The sequence below is a fragment of the Geotrypetes seraphini genome, chromosome 12 (genome assembly GCF_902459505.1).
Source record: "Geotrypetes seraphini chromosome 12, aGeoSer1.1, whole genome shotgun sequence".
Lineage (NCBI taxonomy): Eukaryota > Metazoa > Chordata > Amphibia > Gymnophiona > Dermophiidae > Geotrypetes > Geotrypetes seraphini.
The window spans coordinates 77,239,641-77,254,626 of record NC_047095.1 but is presented as its reverse complement, the minus strand read 5'-3'; the positions used below and the strand labels follow the sequence as shown (position 1 = coordinate 77,254,626).

General features: G+C 46.2%; 1 protein-coding gene across 1 annotated transcript in view; it reads left to right on the top strand.

Moving 5' to 3' along the window:
- MPL (MPL proto-oncogene, thrombopoietin receptor) overlaps positions 1-14,986 on the top strand; it is a 135,253-nt gene that overhangs the window by 106,637 nt on the left and 13,630 nt on the right. The window contains exon 11 of the mRNA XM_033915538.1: positions 3,723-3,810. Within this exon, the coding sequence (XP_033771429.1) occupies positions 3,723-3,810 (88 nt within the window). The remainder of the gene's footprint in view (positions 1-3,722; positions 3,811-14,986) is intronic.

Below are 14,986 nucleotides of genomic sequence, written 5' to 3'. Positions count from 1 at the left end.
GCTTTTGACTTGGTCAGGTAGCCTGCTCTAGAGTCCTGTTTCCCCGATTGTTTGTAAGAGATGAATGCTTTTTTCTTCTCCTTGATGAGGTCTGAGATCTCTGCAGTGAACCACTGCGGCTTATTGTTCCTTCGCCGTTTACTTACTAATTTAACATAGCGGTTTGTCGCTTCCTGTATGGTGGCTTTCAAATTCGACCACATTTCTTCCACGCTATCGGCTTCTGCTTGGCTTTGCAGCGCCTGGTGAATAAAGGAGCCCATGCCTTTGAAGTTTGTGTCCTTGAATTTGAGGACCTTGGTCAGTGTGGTAGATTTAGTGAAACCTTTCCTAAGATTGAACCATACCATGTTGTGGTCACTGGAGGCCAATGTGTCACCCACCGAGACCTCTGTGACACTTTCTCCATTGGTAAGTAATAGGTCCAGTATTACCTGATCCCTTGTTGGATCCAACACCAGTTTCCTGAGACATGCTCCCTTCATAGAGTTTAATAGCCTCTTGCTGCTGCCGGAAGCAGAGGTAAGTGTATCCCAATCCACATCAGGCATGTTGAAGTCACCTAACAATACTGTGTCTCCACGCAAGGTGATATTCTCTATATTTCTGATTAATTCCATATCCAGGTCATCCTGTTGTCTTGGGGGTCTGTAAATTACGCCAAGGTACAGGCATTTGTCCTTCCCTCTGGCCAAATTAACCCAAAGGGATTCCCCAGTGTACTGGACATCTGCAATTCTTGTGACCTATGTCATCTTTAGTATATAATGCTACACCTCCTCCCATTCTGCCCTCCCTGTCCCGGCGAAGCAAGCTGTAACCCGGTATGACCATGTCCCACCCATGGGAGTCTGTGAGCCAGGTCTCAGATATCGCCACCACATCCAGGTCGGCATTCCTTATTTCTGTTTCCAATTCCAGGATCTTGTTTCCCAAACTGTGTGCATTGATGTACATAGCCCTCCATGTTGTATTTTTGTTATGTCTCAGTGGGGATATTCCCGCTTGAGCTACTTGGACACCTTTAGCATTATTCACATTATTTGTACTCTCCCTAGACTTTTTTTTAAGATATTTGTTAGGGTAGGGGCTGTTAAGTGTTGGTCAGTAAGTGTTGAGGGAGGGATAGAGGTATAAGCAATATCAAGTTGGTGGCCTTTTTTGTGCGTGGGTTGGGGGTAAAGAATTTTGTAGGATAGTGCATTGAGGTATGAGAGTATGCCATCGACTTGTTTGGAGGTGTGGTCTTCTAGGTGGAGGTTTATGTCACCGAGGAGCAGGTTATGTGTAGAAGTTAGAGAATTCTGGAAGATGAAATCTTGAAGTTCGTGTTTTGTGGCGTTCCATTTTCCTGGAGTTATGTAGCAGAGGATGCACCTGAGCATTGTCTGTCTCAACTAGATTGTAGGTTTTTTCAAGCAGGGACTGTCTCTTCTATGTTTTGATGTACAGTGCTGTATATGTCTAGTAGTGCTATAGAAATGATCCACAGTAGCAGTATCTCCCAAGGATAAAGAATCAGGAGCCTAGTCTCCCGTGGAGCCTGTTCCACTACAGTGTCAGGACCCACTGGGAGTATTGTCAGGCTCCAAATAGATTACAGGTTGAGGATGTGGGGTAGGACCCCCCCCCTCCTCAATGAAAGGAAAGCATTGGGGGAAGCCAGACTCACATTTGGAGGTAAAGTTGCCACCTTCAGTGATTGAAAATGAAGATCCATGGGTCTCTTAACAACTGTAACCTCCAAAGACTTCATTCTAACACCTGTACAGCAGAGCAAAATGGCTTATTTATTTATTTATTTAGATTTTTATCCCATCCTCCCAGAAGCTCAAAATGGGTTAGAATAAGACATTCACAATGTAAAATAAAGACATGAGCGGTTACAAACAGGAGTATATAAAGGGAGTCTGTCTGCTGAATGCATTTTTAGTGGAAGAGGAAGGTCTTCACCACTTCAGCAAGTTTAGTGACCTGATCTTAGTAGGCAATTTCTTCCATAGTTGATGAAAAAAGTGGTTGTAGGAGAGTTTGTTTGCAGTGCCCCTCCTGAATGCTGTCCAGCACCCATTTAACTGAGGATAGGCGGGTCCACTTCTGGAAAACTGAGCAAGGCAGACATCTAGAAGGCTGTTTAGGGGCAGTAGCTGCCTGGGATCTGGACATCTGAGGATGGCTGGATTTGGAAGAGTTGTCAAAACCAAGGCACACATTAGACAGATTAGAGGCCGGGGGTCCTTCCAAAATGATTTTTAATCAAATTGAGGGGTTTTGAGGCAGAAATAAAACTTTGAAAAAATGATTGATTAAAATCCAAGATGGCCGCTGCCAGTGAATTTGCACCAAACACAGCTAACAAACAAAATATGAAAATAAAAAATTGTGATTTGGGGTCTGGGGAGCTGGGAGACCTGAACCCTACCCTAAGAAACAGTGAAAAATGAGTTTAAACACATTTCACAAACCACCCCCGAAGTTCCGATAGCAGCTGAATGGAGAAAAGGATTTTCTGCCTCAGAATAGCTCCAAATTGACTAGACTTGAAGATCTTTGGACTGCCAGTTGCTGGACACTGACTGTAACCTCCGCCCCCATGGATCTTCTCCACATGATTGGGGGCAGAAATGCAGCCTGCACCCTGAAATCCAGGGGATTTTTACTCAGGACACATACAGCCTGCGCCTAAACTCCCGACAATGTCAGTGGGCAAGTGAACTTCGATGGGAATGGACACCGAGTCGAAGATTGGTGGCACACAGCAGGCTGTCTTTACAGATCCAAAGTTTCTCCATGAAGCAGCAGTCTGTACTCGCAGGACTACATCCTTTCCTCCAACAGAGGACCACCAAAAAGGTGTTTCAAGGCACTGAAGCCATTAAAAAAAGACTGAACTTTAAGCGAAAAAAGCAGATCAATTCAAAAGACTTCTGCACAGATTGTTTGCATAAATTGAAACTGCAGATGGCTCTAGCTCTTACTCTAAGGGAGGAGGAGCATGTGCTCAGAAAAGTGTTTGGATTTCTACAACTCCTAGGTTGCGGGAAGGGATTGGACACCCTAGTGCATGGAATCCAGAAGGGACATAATGGAAATATCATTCAATGCAAAAAGTGTAAAGATAGGTGTTGCATTGGAGAAGCAAGCCAGATGCTTAAGACTAGAGTCAATCTACACAGATTATGTATGTAATGATATGTAAACCGTTTAGGTTTAAACGGTATATAAATTTTTAAAATAAATAAATAATAAATATCATATTAAGAATCAAAGTCAACCAAGATATTATCTCTGCTGGACTACACTTCAGCAAACCAGAACACTGCATCAATGATTTTATGGTGAGAATACTAAAAGGAAATTTTAAGACAATCCAGGAACGCAAGACCTTTGAAATTAAAATGATAAATTTTGACACCCACCAGACAGGATTTAACAAAGACTTTGATTTTCTGTCACATTATAAACCATGAAATTATACTTTGTCACCTTCATATCAACCACCCACATCACTCTGTCTCTTATTCACCAAGCCGTCCCTGTTTCTCACCTTGCCTACCCCTCCCTCTTCTTGTGAGACTGTCATTTTAAATGCTTTTGTTTCACTTATACTCGTATACTGTTATTTGTCAACATTTGCTTATTTCTGATTTTAGTCCAATAAAAATGTATCATCTTTATTTATTTTATGTTTTCTTTTATTTCTATATATTATACTTCCTCAGGATGGATTCCATTTCTAGTGGGAGGAAATTTTGTGGCTTTCACAGGAATCCTCGTGCTGATGAGATGTGCGTTCCCCTCTATGTACAGGTAGGACACCAGTTACAGGTCTTTTCCTCTGTGTACCAGCACTGACACATGCCCCAGTCATTTCCTTATGTAAAAATACTGATCCCATATCCTCTAAATATATGCAATGGACATCAATATCAGCAAAAAAGATGGATGGTGAAAACAGTGTTGTGTTATAGCAGTTATTCCTTAAAAAAAAAAAAAAAGTCTTTAAGCCATTATTAAGATGAACTTGGGAAAATCCACTGCTTATTCCTAAGATAAGCAACATAAAATCTGTTTTACTTTTGGGATCTTGCCAGGTACTTGTGACCTGGATTGGCTACTGTTGGAAACAGAATACTGGGTTTGATGGAGCTTAAAATTTACTACTTTGTAGCTTTCTTGCTTGCTCCATAGTCCTAGTGTTTTTGGAAAGAGGAGTGGGGCACAAAGGAGAGTCAGGAGACAGCTGACCAGAAGCAGGGAGAGTCGGGAGCAGGAGAAAAGCGGAAGGGAGATCAGAGGGAGAGAAGGTAGGAGACAGTGAGGGGCAGAGGCGAGAGACAGTGAGGGGCAGAGGCGAGAGACAGTGAGGGGCAGAGGCGAGAGACAGTGAGGGGCAGAGGCGAGAGACAGTGAGGGGCAGAGGCGAGAGACAGCTCCGCCCACCCCTCCAACGTCAGCAGAAGATCTGATCTGAACTCCCCCTTAAAGGGGGAGGGTCCAACAACGCTTAGCCATTCAGCGCGCAAACGCTCGCCTTAGCGAGAGCATCTTTGCGAAGGGTCTTTAAGAAGGGACAAGTCACTGCAAAGAAGAGCAGAGGGCAGCTGCAGCAGACACAGAGGACAGCCACAGCAGACCAGCAATGGAAGCAGCGGACAGGAGCAGGAAGATGAGCTACCTAGTTTTCTGCACCATCTGCCATATGTATGACTACTTCTCCTCTGGGAGGCGGTCTTATGTATGCACTCGATTCAAGGGAACCTGAAGAAACAAGTCAGACTCCTGGAGGGCAAAATACTGGAAATGGAGGCACTTCAAGCAGCAGAGGAGGACAGGGATACAGAAAACGTCAAGACAGAGGAAACCATCGAGGAAGAAGTCCGTGAGTTAGAGAAGTTCATCGAAGAGGCATACAGGGAGGCCATGGAAAACCACCAGCAACAATGGAACTGCCGAGATACACCTACAGAGAGTGAGTACTATCTGTAGGATGACCACAAGGAAGAAATGAGTGGCAGTGCAGCGAGATCTGGAAACAGCAGAGGGAACCCACAAGAAGACGAGTCCGGTGCAAGCCAACGCCAGGATGTGGACACGGACATATGGCTGAAGAAATGGACATACACCAGGGACACGGACCTGCAGCCAGAGAGGCATGAGAAGATTAAGAGGACAGCATTCGTTGTGGGGGACTCCATCATCAGACACGTCGACAGAAGGATTCCGGAAGACTGGAAAGTGGCGAATGTCACACCGATCTTCAAGAAAGGTTCAAGTGGAGATCCGGGAAACTACAGACCGGTGAGTCTGACCTCGGTACAGGTAAAGAAAGTAGAGGCGCTGATAAAGGATCACATCATTGATCACCTTAATGGACATGTGCTGATGAGGACCAGCCAGCACAGTTTCAGCAAGGGAGGATCTTGCTTGACGAGCTTGCTGCACTTCTTTGAGGGAGTAAACAGGCAGATAGACAAGGGCGAGCCGGTCGACATTGCATATCTGGATTTTCAGAAGGCATTAGATAAGGTCCCGCATGAACGACTACTTTGAAAAATTGCAAGCCATGGAATCGAGGGTGAAATCCTCATGTGGATTAAAAACTGGTTGGCAGATAGAAAACAGAGTGGGGTAAATGGACAATACTCGGACTGGAACAGTGTCACGAGTGGAGTGCCACATGATTTGGTTCTTGAGCCCGTGCTCTTCAACCTATTTATAAACGACCTGGAAACTGGTATGACGAGCGAAGTGATTAAATTTGCAGATGATATGAAGTTATTCAGAGTGGTGAAGACGCAGAAGGATTGCGAAGATCTGCAACGTGACAAACATAAGAACATAAGAACATAAGAAGTTGCCTCCGCTGAGGCAGACCATAGGTCCATCCTGCTCAGCGGTCCGCACCCGCGGCGGCCCATCAGGCCCATTGCCTGAGCAATGGTCTATCCTATCTATACCCCCCAATCCCTTTTTCTTCTAGGAATCTATCCAAACCTTCTTTGAAACCATTTAATGTTTTCTTGTCTACAACAGCCTCTGGAAGTGCGTTCCATGCATCCACCACCCTCTGAGTGAAAAAGAACTTCCTAGCGTTTGTTCTAAACCTGTCCCCCTTCAGTTTCTCCGAGTGCCCCCTTGTACTTGTGGCGCCCCTTAATTTGAAAAATCTGCCCCTGTCTACTTTTTCTATGCCCTTCAGGATCTTGAAGGTTTCTATCATGTCTCCTCTAAGTCTTCGCTTTTCCAGGGAGAAAAGTCCCAACTGTCTCAATCTGTCGGTATATGGGAGATTTTCCATTCCCTTTATCAGTTTGGTTGCTCTTCTTTGTACTCCCTCAAGTACCGCCATGTCTTTCTTGAGGTACGGCGACCAGTACTGGACACAGTACTCCAGATGCGGCCGTACCATTGCACGATACAGCGGCATGATGACTTCCTTCGTCCTGGTCGTAATACCCTTCTTAATGATACCCAGCATTCTGTTTGCTTTCCTAGCGGCTGTGGCGCATTGCGCCGATGCCTTCAGTGTTGCGTCTACCATCACTCCCAGGTCTCTCTCCAGGTTACTAACCCCTAGTGGTGTTCCCCCCATTTTGTATGTGAACATCGGGTTCTTTTTCCCCACGTGCATGACCTTGCATTTCCCCACGTTGAAGCTCATCTGCCACTTTTCGGCCCACTTTTCCAGCTGCGTTAGATCCTTTTGGAGATCCTCGCAGTCTTCCTTGGTTTGAGCCCTGCTGTATAGTTTGGTGTCATCTGCGAATTTAATGACTTCACACTTAGTTCCCGCCTCTAGATCATTTATGTAGATATTGAACAAGAGCGGTCCCAGCACCGACCCTTGCGGGACTCCGCTCGTGACCCCTTTCCAGTCTGAGTAGTGTCCCTTTACGCCAACCCTCTGCTTCCTGTTTGCCAGCCAGTTTTTGATCCATCGGTGGACCTCCCCTTGTACCCCGTGGTTCCATATCTTTTTAAGCAGTCTCTCGTGTGGCACCTTGTCGAAGGCTTTTTGGAAGTCAAGGTAAATGATGTCTATAGATTCCCCTTTATCCACCTGGCTGTTCACTCCCTCAAAGAAGTACAATAAGTTTGTGAGGCATGACCTACCCTTACAGAAGCCATGTTGACTCGGTTTTAGCTGCCCATTTTTTTCGATGTGTTCACAGATGCTGTCTTTAATCAGTGCCTCCATCATCTTTCCCGGGACTGAGGTCAGGCTCACCAGCCTGTAGTTTCCCGGGTCTCCCCTTGCGCCCTTCTTGAAGATGGGCGTGACATTTGCTATTTTCCAATCCTCCGGGATCTCTCCGGTTTTTAAGGATAGGTTGCATATCTGTCGAAGTGGCTCCGCTATTACGTCTTTTAGTTCCTTGAGTACCCTTGGGTGAATGCCATCCGGACCCGGCGATTTGTCGCTCTTTAGTCTGTCAATCTGCTTGAGTACATCCTCTTGGCTTACCTCTAAATCGACCAGCTTATCGTCTTTGTCTCCTATTACGATCTCCTCGGGTTCTGGAATGGTGGTTATATTCTCCATCGTGAAGACTGACGTGAAGAACTCATTTAACCTGTCAGCTATCTCTTTCTCTTCTTTTACAACTCCCTTTCTATCTCCATCGTCCAATGGTCCCAATTCTTCTCTCGCCAGTTGCTTCCCCTTGACGTATCTGAAGAACGACTTGAAGTTTGTTGCTTCCTTTGCCAGTCTCTCTTCGTATTCTCTTTTTGCTTTTCTAACCACTCGGTGACACTCTTTCTGGTGTTCTTTGTGTCCTTTTTGGTTCTCCTCTGTTTGGTCTTTTTTCCATTTTTTGAACGATGCTTTCTTGTCGCTTATCACCTTCTTCACTGCACTTGTTATCCACACGGGGTTTTTTGTTCTATTTTTTTTGCACCCTTTTCTGAACTTGGGGATGCATATGCTTTGTGCTTCGTGCACAGTCTCCTTGAATAAGGTCCAGGCTTTTTCTACGGATTCCGTCTTCCCTATGTTGCCTTTGAGCTTCTTTCCCACCATTTTTCTCATGGCATCATAATTTCCTTTTTTGAAGTTGAGTGCCGTCGTTGTGGTTCTTTTCCCCTTTGATGATCCAATTTCAAGCCTGCACTGGATCATGTTGTGATCGCTGTTACCTAGTGGGGGTAATACCGCCACCTCCTTTGCTGTCCCCCCTGGTCCGTTGAAGATTAGGTCGAGAGTGGCATCTCCCCTTGTTGGTTCCGTGACCAGCTGCTCCATGAAACAGTCCCTCGTGACTTCTATGAATTTTGTTTCTCTTGCGCAGTTTGAGTGCCCAATACTCCAGTCTATCCCAGGATGGTTGAAGTCCCCCATCACCACCACATTTCCGCTTCTGCATACCTGCTTCAGTTCAGCCTCCATCTCCTGGTCGATTTCTTCCGGTTGTCCAGGTGGGCGGTAGTACAGACCCAGTTTAATGTCTGCTCCTGCTCCTCCCTGTAGCTTAACCCATAGTGATTCCAGTCCATCCGCCCGTACTGTTGTTTCCGTCCTGACTGATGGTATGGAGTCTTTTATGTACAGCGCTATTCCTCCACCTATTCGAGAAATGGGCCGACACATGGCAAATGAGGTTTAACGTAGATAAGTGTAAGGTGATGCATGTCGGTAACAAAAATCTTATTCACAAATACAGGATGTCTGGTGCAGTACTTGGAGAGACCCCCCAGGAAAGAGATCTTGGAGTACTGGTCGACAAGTCAATGAAGCCGTCGGCACAATGTGTGGAGGCAGTGAAAAAGGAAAACAGAATGCTAGGAATGATTAAGAAGGGGATCATGAGCAAGTCGGAGAAGGTTATCATGCCGCCGTACCGGGCTATGGTACACCCCCACCTGGAATACTGCATCTAGCACTGGTCGCCATACATGAAGGACACAATACTACTCTAAAGGGTCCAGAGAAGAGCGACTAAAATGGTTAAAGGGCTAGAGGAGTTGCCGTAAAGTGAGAGATTAGAGAAACTCGTCCTCTTCTCCCTTGAAAAGCGGAGACTGAGAGGGGACATGATCGAAACATTCAAGATAATGAAGAGAATAGACTTAGTTGATAGAGATAGGTTGTTCACCCTCTCTATGGTAGAGAGAACAAGAGGGCACTCTCTAATGTTGAAAGGGGATAGATTCCGTACAAACGTAAGGAAGTTCCTCTTCACTCAGAGTGGTGGAAAACTGGAATGCTCTTTCGGAGGCTGTTATAGGAGAAAATACCCTCCAGAGATTCAAAATAAAGTTAGACAAGTTCCTGCTGAACCAGAAAGTACGCCGGTAAAGCTAGGCTCAGTTAGGGCATTGGTCTTTAAACCAAGGGCCGCTGCGTGTGCGGACTGTTGGGCACAATGGACCACTGGTCTGACCCAGCAGCAGCGATTCTTATGTTCTTACATGTGATTCACGTCTACCCATTCCATTCCATTCAGTATTTCATAGACCTCTATTATATCTCTCCTTAGCTGTCTCTTCTACATGCTGAAGAACCCTAACTGCTTTACTGTCTCCTCATAGGAAAGTTGTCCTATCCCCTTTATCATTTTCATCGCCCTTCTCTGTACCTTTTTTTATTTCCGCTCTAGCAGTATTCAAGGTGCAGCCACACTATAGAGTGATACAAGGGCATTAAAATATTCTCATCTTTGTTTTTCATTCCTATCCTGATAATTCCTAACATTCTACAGTTGTACCTCAGTTTATGAGTGCACCAGTTTGCGAGTGTTTTGCAAGACGAGCAAAACATTAGCAAAATCGGCGCCTCGGAAACCAAGCGTGGCTCGATTTACGAGTGCTCCCCCGCGATCCGGCACCCTCACCCCGCCGCGATCGGGCACCCCCCTGCCGCTTCTTACTGTCATCTGGGCACCGGCACCGGCACGTCCTGTGCTTGGTGCTGGTGCCTGAATATCGGCCTCTTCTGCTGGGCCTTGAGCATCTGCCCAGATGACGGTAAGAAGCAGCGGGGGGGGGGGGGGGGGTGCCCAATCGCGGTGGGGGAGTGCTGGATCGTGGGGGAGGGGTGCCGGATCGCTGGGGGGCCTTCGGGGGGAGCAATGCCGGTTCTCATGGGGGGGGGGGAACTTATCAAAGCGAGTTTCCATTATTTCCTATGGGGAAACTCGCTTTGATAAACTAGCATTTTGGATTACGAGCATGCTCCTGAAACAGATTATGCTCGTAATCCAAGGTACCACTGTATTTGCTTTCTTAGCTGCTGTTGTACACTGAGCTAAGAGTTTCAATGTATCCTCAACGATGACACCTAGATCCTTTTTCTGGGCAGTGACTCCTAATATGAGACCCTGCTTGCTTGTTTATAAGACTGGATATCAAATAATTCTGTTTATCCAACTGAGATAATCAAGATTCATGTTTTTATTGATTTTATCTTATCAATGAAGTTCTTTTGGGCCTTTGATTAATGTGATCCTACTTATCTGCTCAAGCTGTACGCGTGGTACTTTTGTTTTACCGAGGTCTTTTTTCTCCACTTTTGGTATTAGAATTATTGATATTGAGTCTTGGTTTCTTATTGAACAAAGGTATGATTTTTGTAAATTTTCTGCTTGGGGTGGGGGATCCCATCTACATTTCCATCTCCTTTTTTATTATTGAATTTGGTGATTTAAATCACCATTATACTGGGTTGGCCACTGTTGGAAACAGGATGCTGGGCTTAATGGGCTTTCGGTCTATCCCAGTATGGCTGTTCTTTTACTGTGGCCCAATTGCCAGCTTTCCTAATTTCTATAAACATTTCTTCCTGTCTGTTCTTTCTATCCGGGAAGATGGTAGTACAGCCTCATCAGTATACTCCTACTCTTCAAACAAGGAATTTCTAGCCATAAAGGTGCCACGCTTCTATTTGTTTCATGTAGAATGCATATTCTGTTTGACTCAATTCCCTCAGTGCACCCATATTATCTGACCATTTAGCAATTCACATAAATTTTGAAAATATTTAGGTAAGCATCTTGTATTTCCTGACTCCCAGTGACTACATTAACTTGCCTTTAATATCAGCTCAATTGATAGCTTGCGATTTTGGCAAAGGGATGAAATTTTAAAAAGCGGGAAAGGTAGAGAAAGGAGAGTGTAAGGATAAAAAAGAGTTTAGGATAAGGAATAAAGTGGATTTAACTGAAGTTGAGATAGGACTGAGCAGAGCAGTATAACTGGAAGTCTGTGGCTCGTAGCAACTGGAAATTGACATACTTGTGGGTGAGATAAGGAGGGGGCTTTATTGTAGATTGAAGAGAATGTACAGTGCTCCATATGCCCTTCAACGCTATAGAAGTGTTAAATAGTAATAGTAGAAATTGCCCAAGAACTGAGGTAGAGAAATGAGTTAACAATAGATTGAGGTATGAGAATCGTGGCATAATTTGTGGGGGAACAACCTGGAACACAGTTCCACCACGTATTTTCAGACTCCAGTGCAGCATGGACATTCTGCTCTACTCCTTCCTTCCAAGCAATCTGCAGGGAAGAAGGAAGCCCCTCTTTATTTATTTATTTAGATTTATATCCCATCCTCCCAGTAGCTCAGAACAGTCTACAAGTAAACATACACAGTAGAAGTAATTAGACAAATAAGATGTACAATAGGTTTAGATGCTTGGACATACAAGACTGTGCAGTATTTATCAGAGTACAAACAATTTTTCAGAGTACAGACTAAGAGAGGACTATACTGAAATTTTGGGAGAAGTTAAATAGGGGAGAGAAGAGAGAGGTGGGGTTTAAGGGGGGGTGTAGACTGAGGGAGACCTTTAGTTGAAGAGGAGGGTCTTTACCATTTTACGGAATGTCAATAAAGAGTTCTGTTGCCTGAGTTGGGGGGGGAGTTGATTCCAGAGATGTGGGATGAAATGGCTGTAGGATCGTTTGCGGGCAGTTTCTGAGAGGAGGGACCTTCCAGGGGGAATGCATAGGCGTATTTCCGATTTTGAGCGGAGGGTGCGAGTGGGGGTGTAGATGGGAAGCTTGGATTTTATGTAGGAGGGGGTGGTGGCATAAATTCTCTTGTGGGCTACTGCTAGGGCCTTGAAAGCACAGCGCTGGCTAATTGGGAGCCAGTGTTCAGCGCGGAGTGCTGGGGAGACGGGATCATGGTAGTTGAGGTTGTGTAGGAGGCGGATAGCTGCATTTTGGACACGTTGGAGGCGTTTGAGATTATTTTTGGTTAGTCCATTAAATAGGGAGTTACAGTAATCCATTCTGGAGAGGATATATGCGTAGAGGAGTTGGGCGAGGTCAGGTGTGGAGATGTAGGGTTTGATCCTTTTCAGTTGGCGGAGGTAGTAGAAGGAGGTGGAGATTACTTGGGATATGTGGGCAGATAGGGATAGGTGTCCATCTAAGGTTACTCCTAGGCTGCGTACCTGATCTGTTGCCGTTAGTAGAGTGGAGTCCCATGCTAGGGTAGGACGTGTGAATTTGGTGCTTTTTTTCCTGATCCATAAGAGTTCTGTTTTAGAGGCGTTTAGTTGAAGTTTGTTGTTTGACATCCAAGTTTTCATATCAGAGAGGCAATGTTGGAGGTTAGTAATTTGGGACGATCGGTTCTCGCCTAGTGGGAGGAGCAGCTGGATGTCATCTGCATAAGAGTGGATTTTAATGCTATATTTCTGCGCTATATCAATGACAGGCCTGATGTAGAGGTTGAATAGGAGGGGGGATAGAAGGGCGCCTTGAGGAACACCATATTTGATAGGCTTGGGACGAGATTTGTGTGTTCCTAGTAGGACAGTCTGGGTCCTTTGATGGAGGAAGGAGGTGATCCATTGGAGGGCTGTGTCCTTTATTCCGAGGTCATAGAGTCTGGATGTGAGGAGGTGGTGGTCGACTGTGTCAAAGGCAGCGCTGAGGTCAAGTAGGACTAGTAGGGCATCACTGCCTTTGTCGAGTATTGCCCAGCTGTCATCAATGATATCAAGGAGTACTGACTCTGTGCTGTGGCCTTTTCGGAAGCCGGACTGGACAGGGGATAGAGCAGCTTGTTCTTCAATGAAAGGGTGAAGTCGGTGGAGCACAATTTGTTCAAGGAGTTTGGAGACAAATGGGAGGTTGGAGACTGGGCGATAGTTGCCGGGTTCGTTAGGATCAAGGGTGGGTTTTTTGAGAGTGGGCTTGATAATAGCTGACTTCCAGCTGAGGGGCACAGTCCCAGTGGTTAGAGAGGTGTTAATGATGGGGAGGATGGATTCTGCCATGGCGTCTTCTGTGGACAGCAGGAGGCTGGATGGGCAGGGATCGAGGATGGTGTTGGAGGGTTTGAGTTCTCTCAGGGTTTCGAGAACCTCGGCATGAGTGGCCGTATGAAATTGGGAGAGAGCGGCGGAGGGTGGGGTATTTGGAATCGGTTGGGGCTGAATAGGAGTGGGTTTGGTGTTGGTGTCAAGATTATCTCGGATGGTTTGTACTTTGGACTGGAAGAAGTCCGAGAGAGTCTCGCTATCAAGTTCTGTTTGGTTGTTGTGACTTTTTCTTTGGGCGCTGGTGAAGAGTTGGTTTGTGAGGGTGAACAATTGTTTGGATCTAGAAGGGGCTAGTTGTAGGAGGCGAGAGTAGTAGGTCTTTTTTGCTTCTAGGATGGCAGCTTTGTAGGTGATGGATATGTTATTCCAGTGGGCTTTGGTTTCTGAGTTCGGGTGTTTGACCCAGATCCTTTCTGCTTTCCTCAGCGATCGTTTTATGGATCGGAGGTCACTGGTGTACCAGGGAGCAGGTGCTTTGTTGGTGATTATTTGGGTTGTTTTTGTCTGGGCGAGGCTATTATAGAGGGATTGGATGTTGGAGTGCCATGAGGAGGCTGCCTGGTCAATGGAGTGGGGATGTTGGGTGCAGGTATCATTTAGGGTGCGAATGCCCGCGGCCATGGCTGGAGGGCTGACTGAGTTAGGGAGTTGACGTATGGTGGGAGGGGTAGGGTCTTTACGCGGGGCTAGGGTAGTTTCGAGTGGGAGTTCGAATTCAATGAGGTGGTGGTCTGACCATGGGACTGGTGTGGTGGTATAAGTTGTTTGTTGGGGCTCTGCAGTTGGGCCACTGAGGGTGAAGAGCAGGTCTAAGATGTTGCCTGCTGAGTGCGTGGGGGTGGTTATAGCCTGATGAAATCCCAGGTCGGTGAGGGAGGAGAGGAAGTTGTCAATTTGTCCTGAGGTGTTGGGGTAGTCTGGGAAATTGAAATCTCCCAGGATGGTCACGTGTTTGTGTGAGATGGATAGTTCAGTGATGAATTTGAGGAGGGTCTCTAGGGTATCTGCTGGGGAGCTAGGGGTTCTGTAGAGGAGTATGAGGGCAATTTTGTGTTTGTGGCCTATGGTGAACGCAAGTGCTTCTAGGGAGGGAATATTGATGGAGTTTATCAGTTTTGGTGTGGCGGAGGTCTTGACAATGGTAGTCACTCCACCTCCTTTCCCAGAGGTACGTGAACAGGCTAGGGCCTGGTAGCCTGGAGGACATAGTTCGCCTAGTGTTATCCCATCATTGTCTTGGAGCCAGATTTCAGTGATCATGAGGGCGTCCCAAGTCTTGTCACAGATGAGGTCGTGTAGGAGGAAGGATTTGTTGTTAACTGATCTTGCATTGATGAGTGCCATTTTGAGTGTATTGCTGGAGGGGGCTTGTTGGGAGGGAAGAATGGGGATGAGGTTGGCAGGGTTTCTGGTACGGCATTTTTTAGGTTGTGAAGAGAGATCACCGTATTTGCCTTGGCCTGTAATTATGGGGATGGTGAAGTATAGTGTTGTAAGGAGTGTAGGGGAAGTGGTGGGAGTGGGGGTGGCTGGGAGGGTGGTTTGAAAAGTGGTGGGAGGGGGGGCGGGGAAGGTGGTGGCTTGAAGAGTTGGGGGCATGGCAGGAAGGGGGATTGGGTGTTGGGTCGGATGGAATTCAGGAGAGTCTCCCTATCAAGTGCTGGCTAAGTCCTACTGTTGTAGCTAAGCCAGGAGAGGCTTGGGCA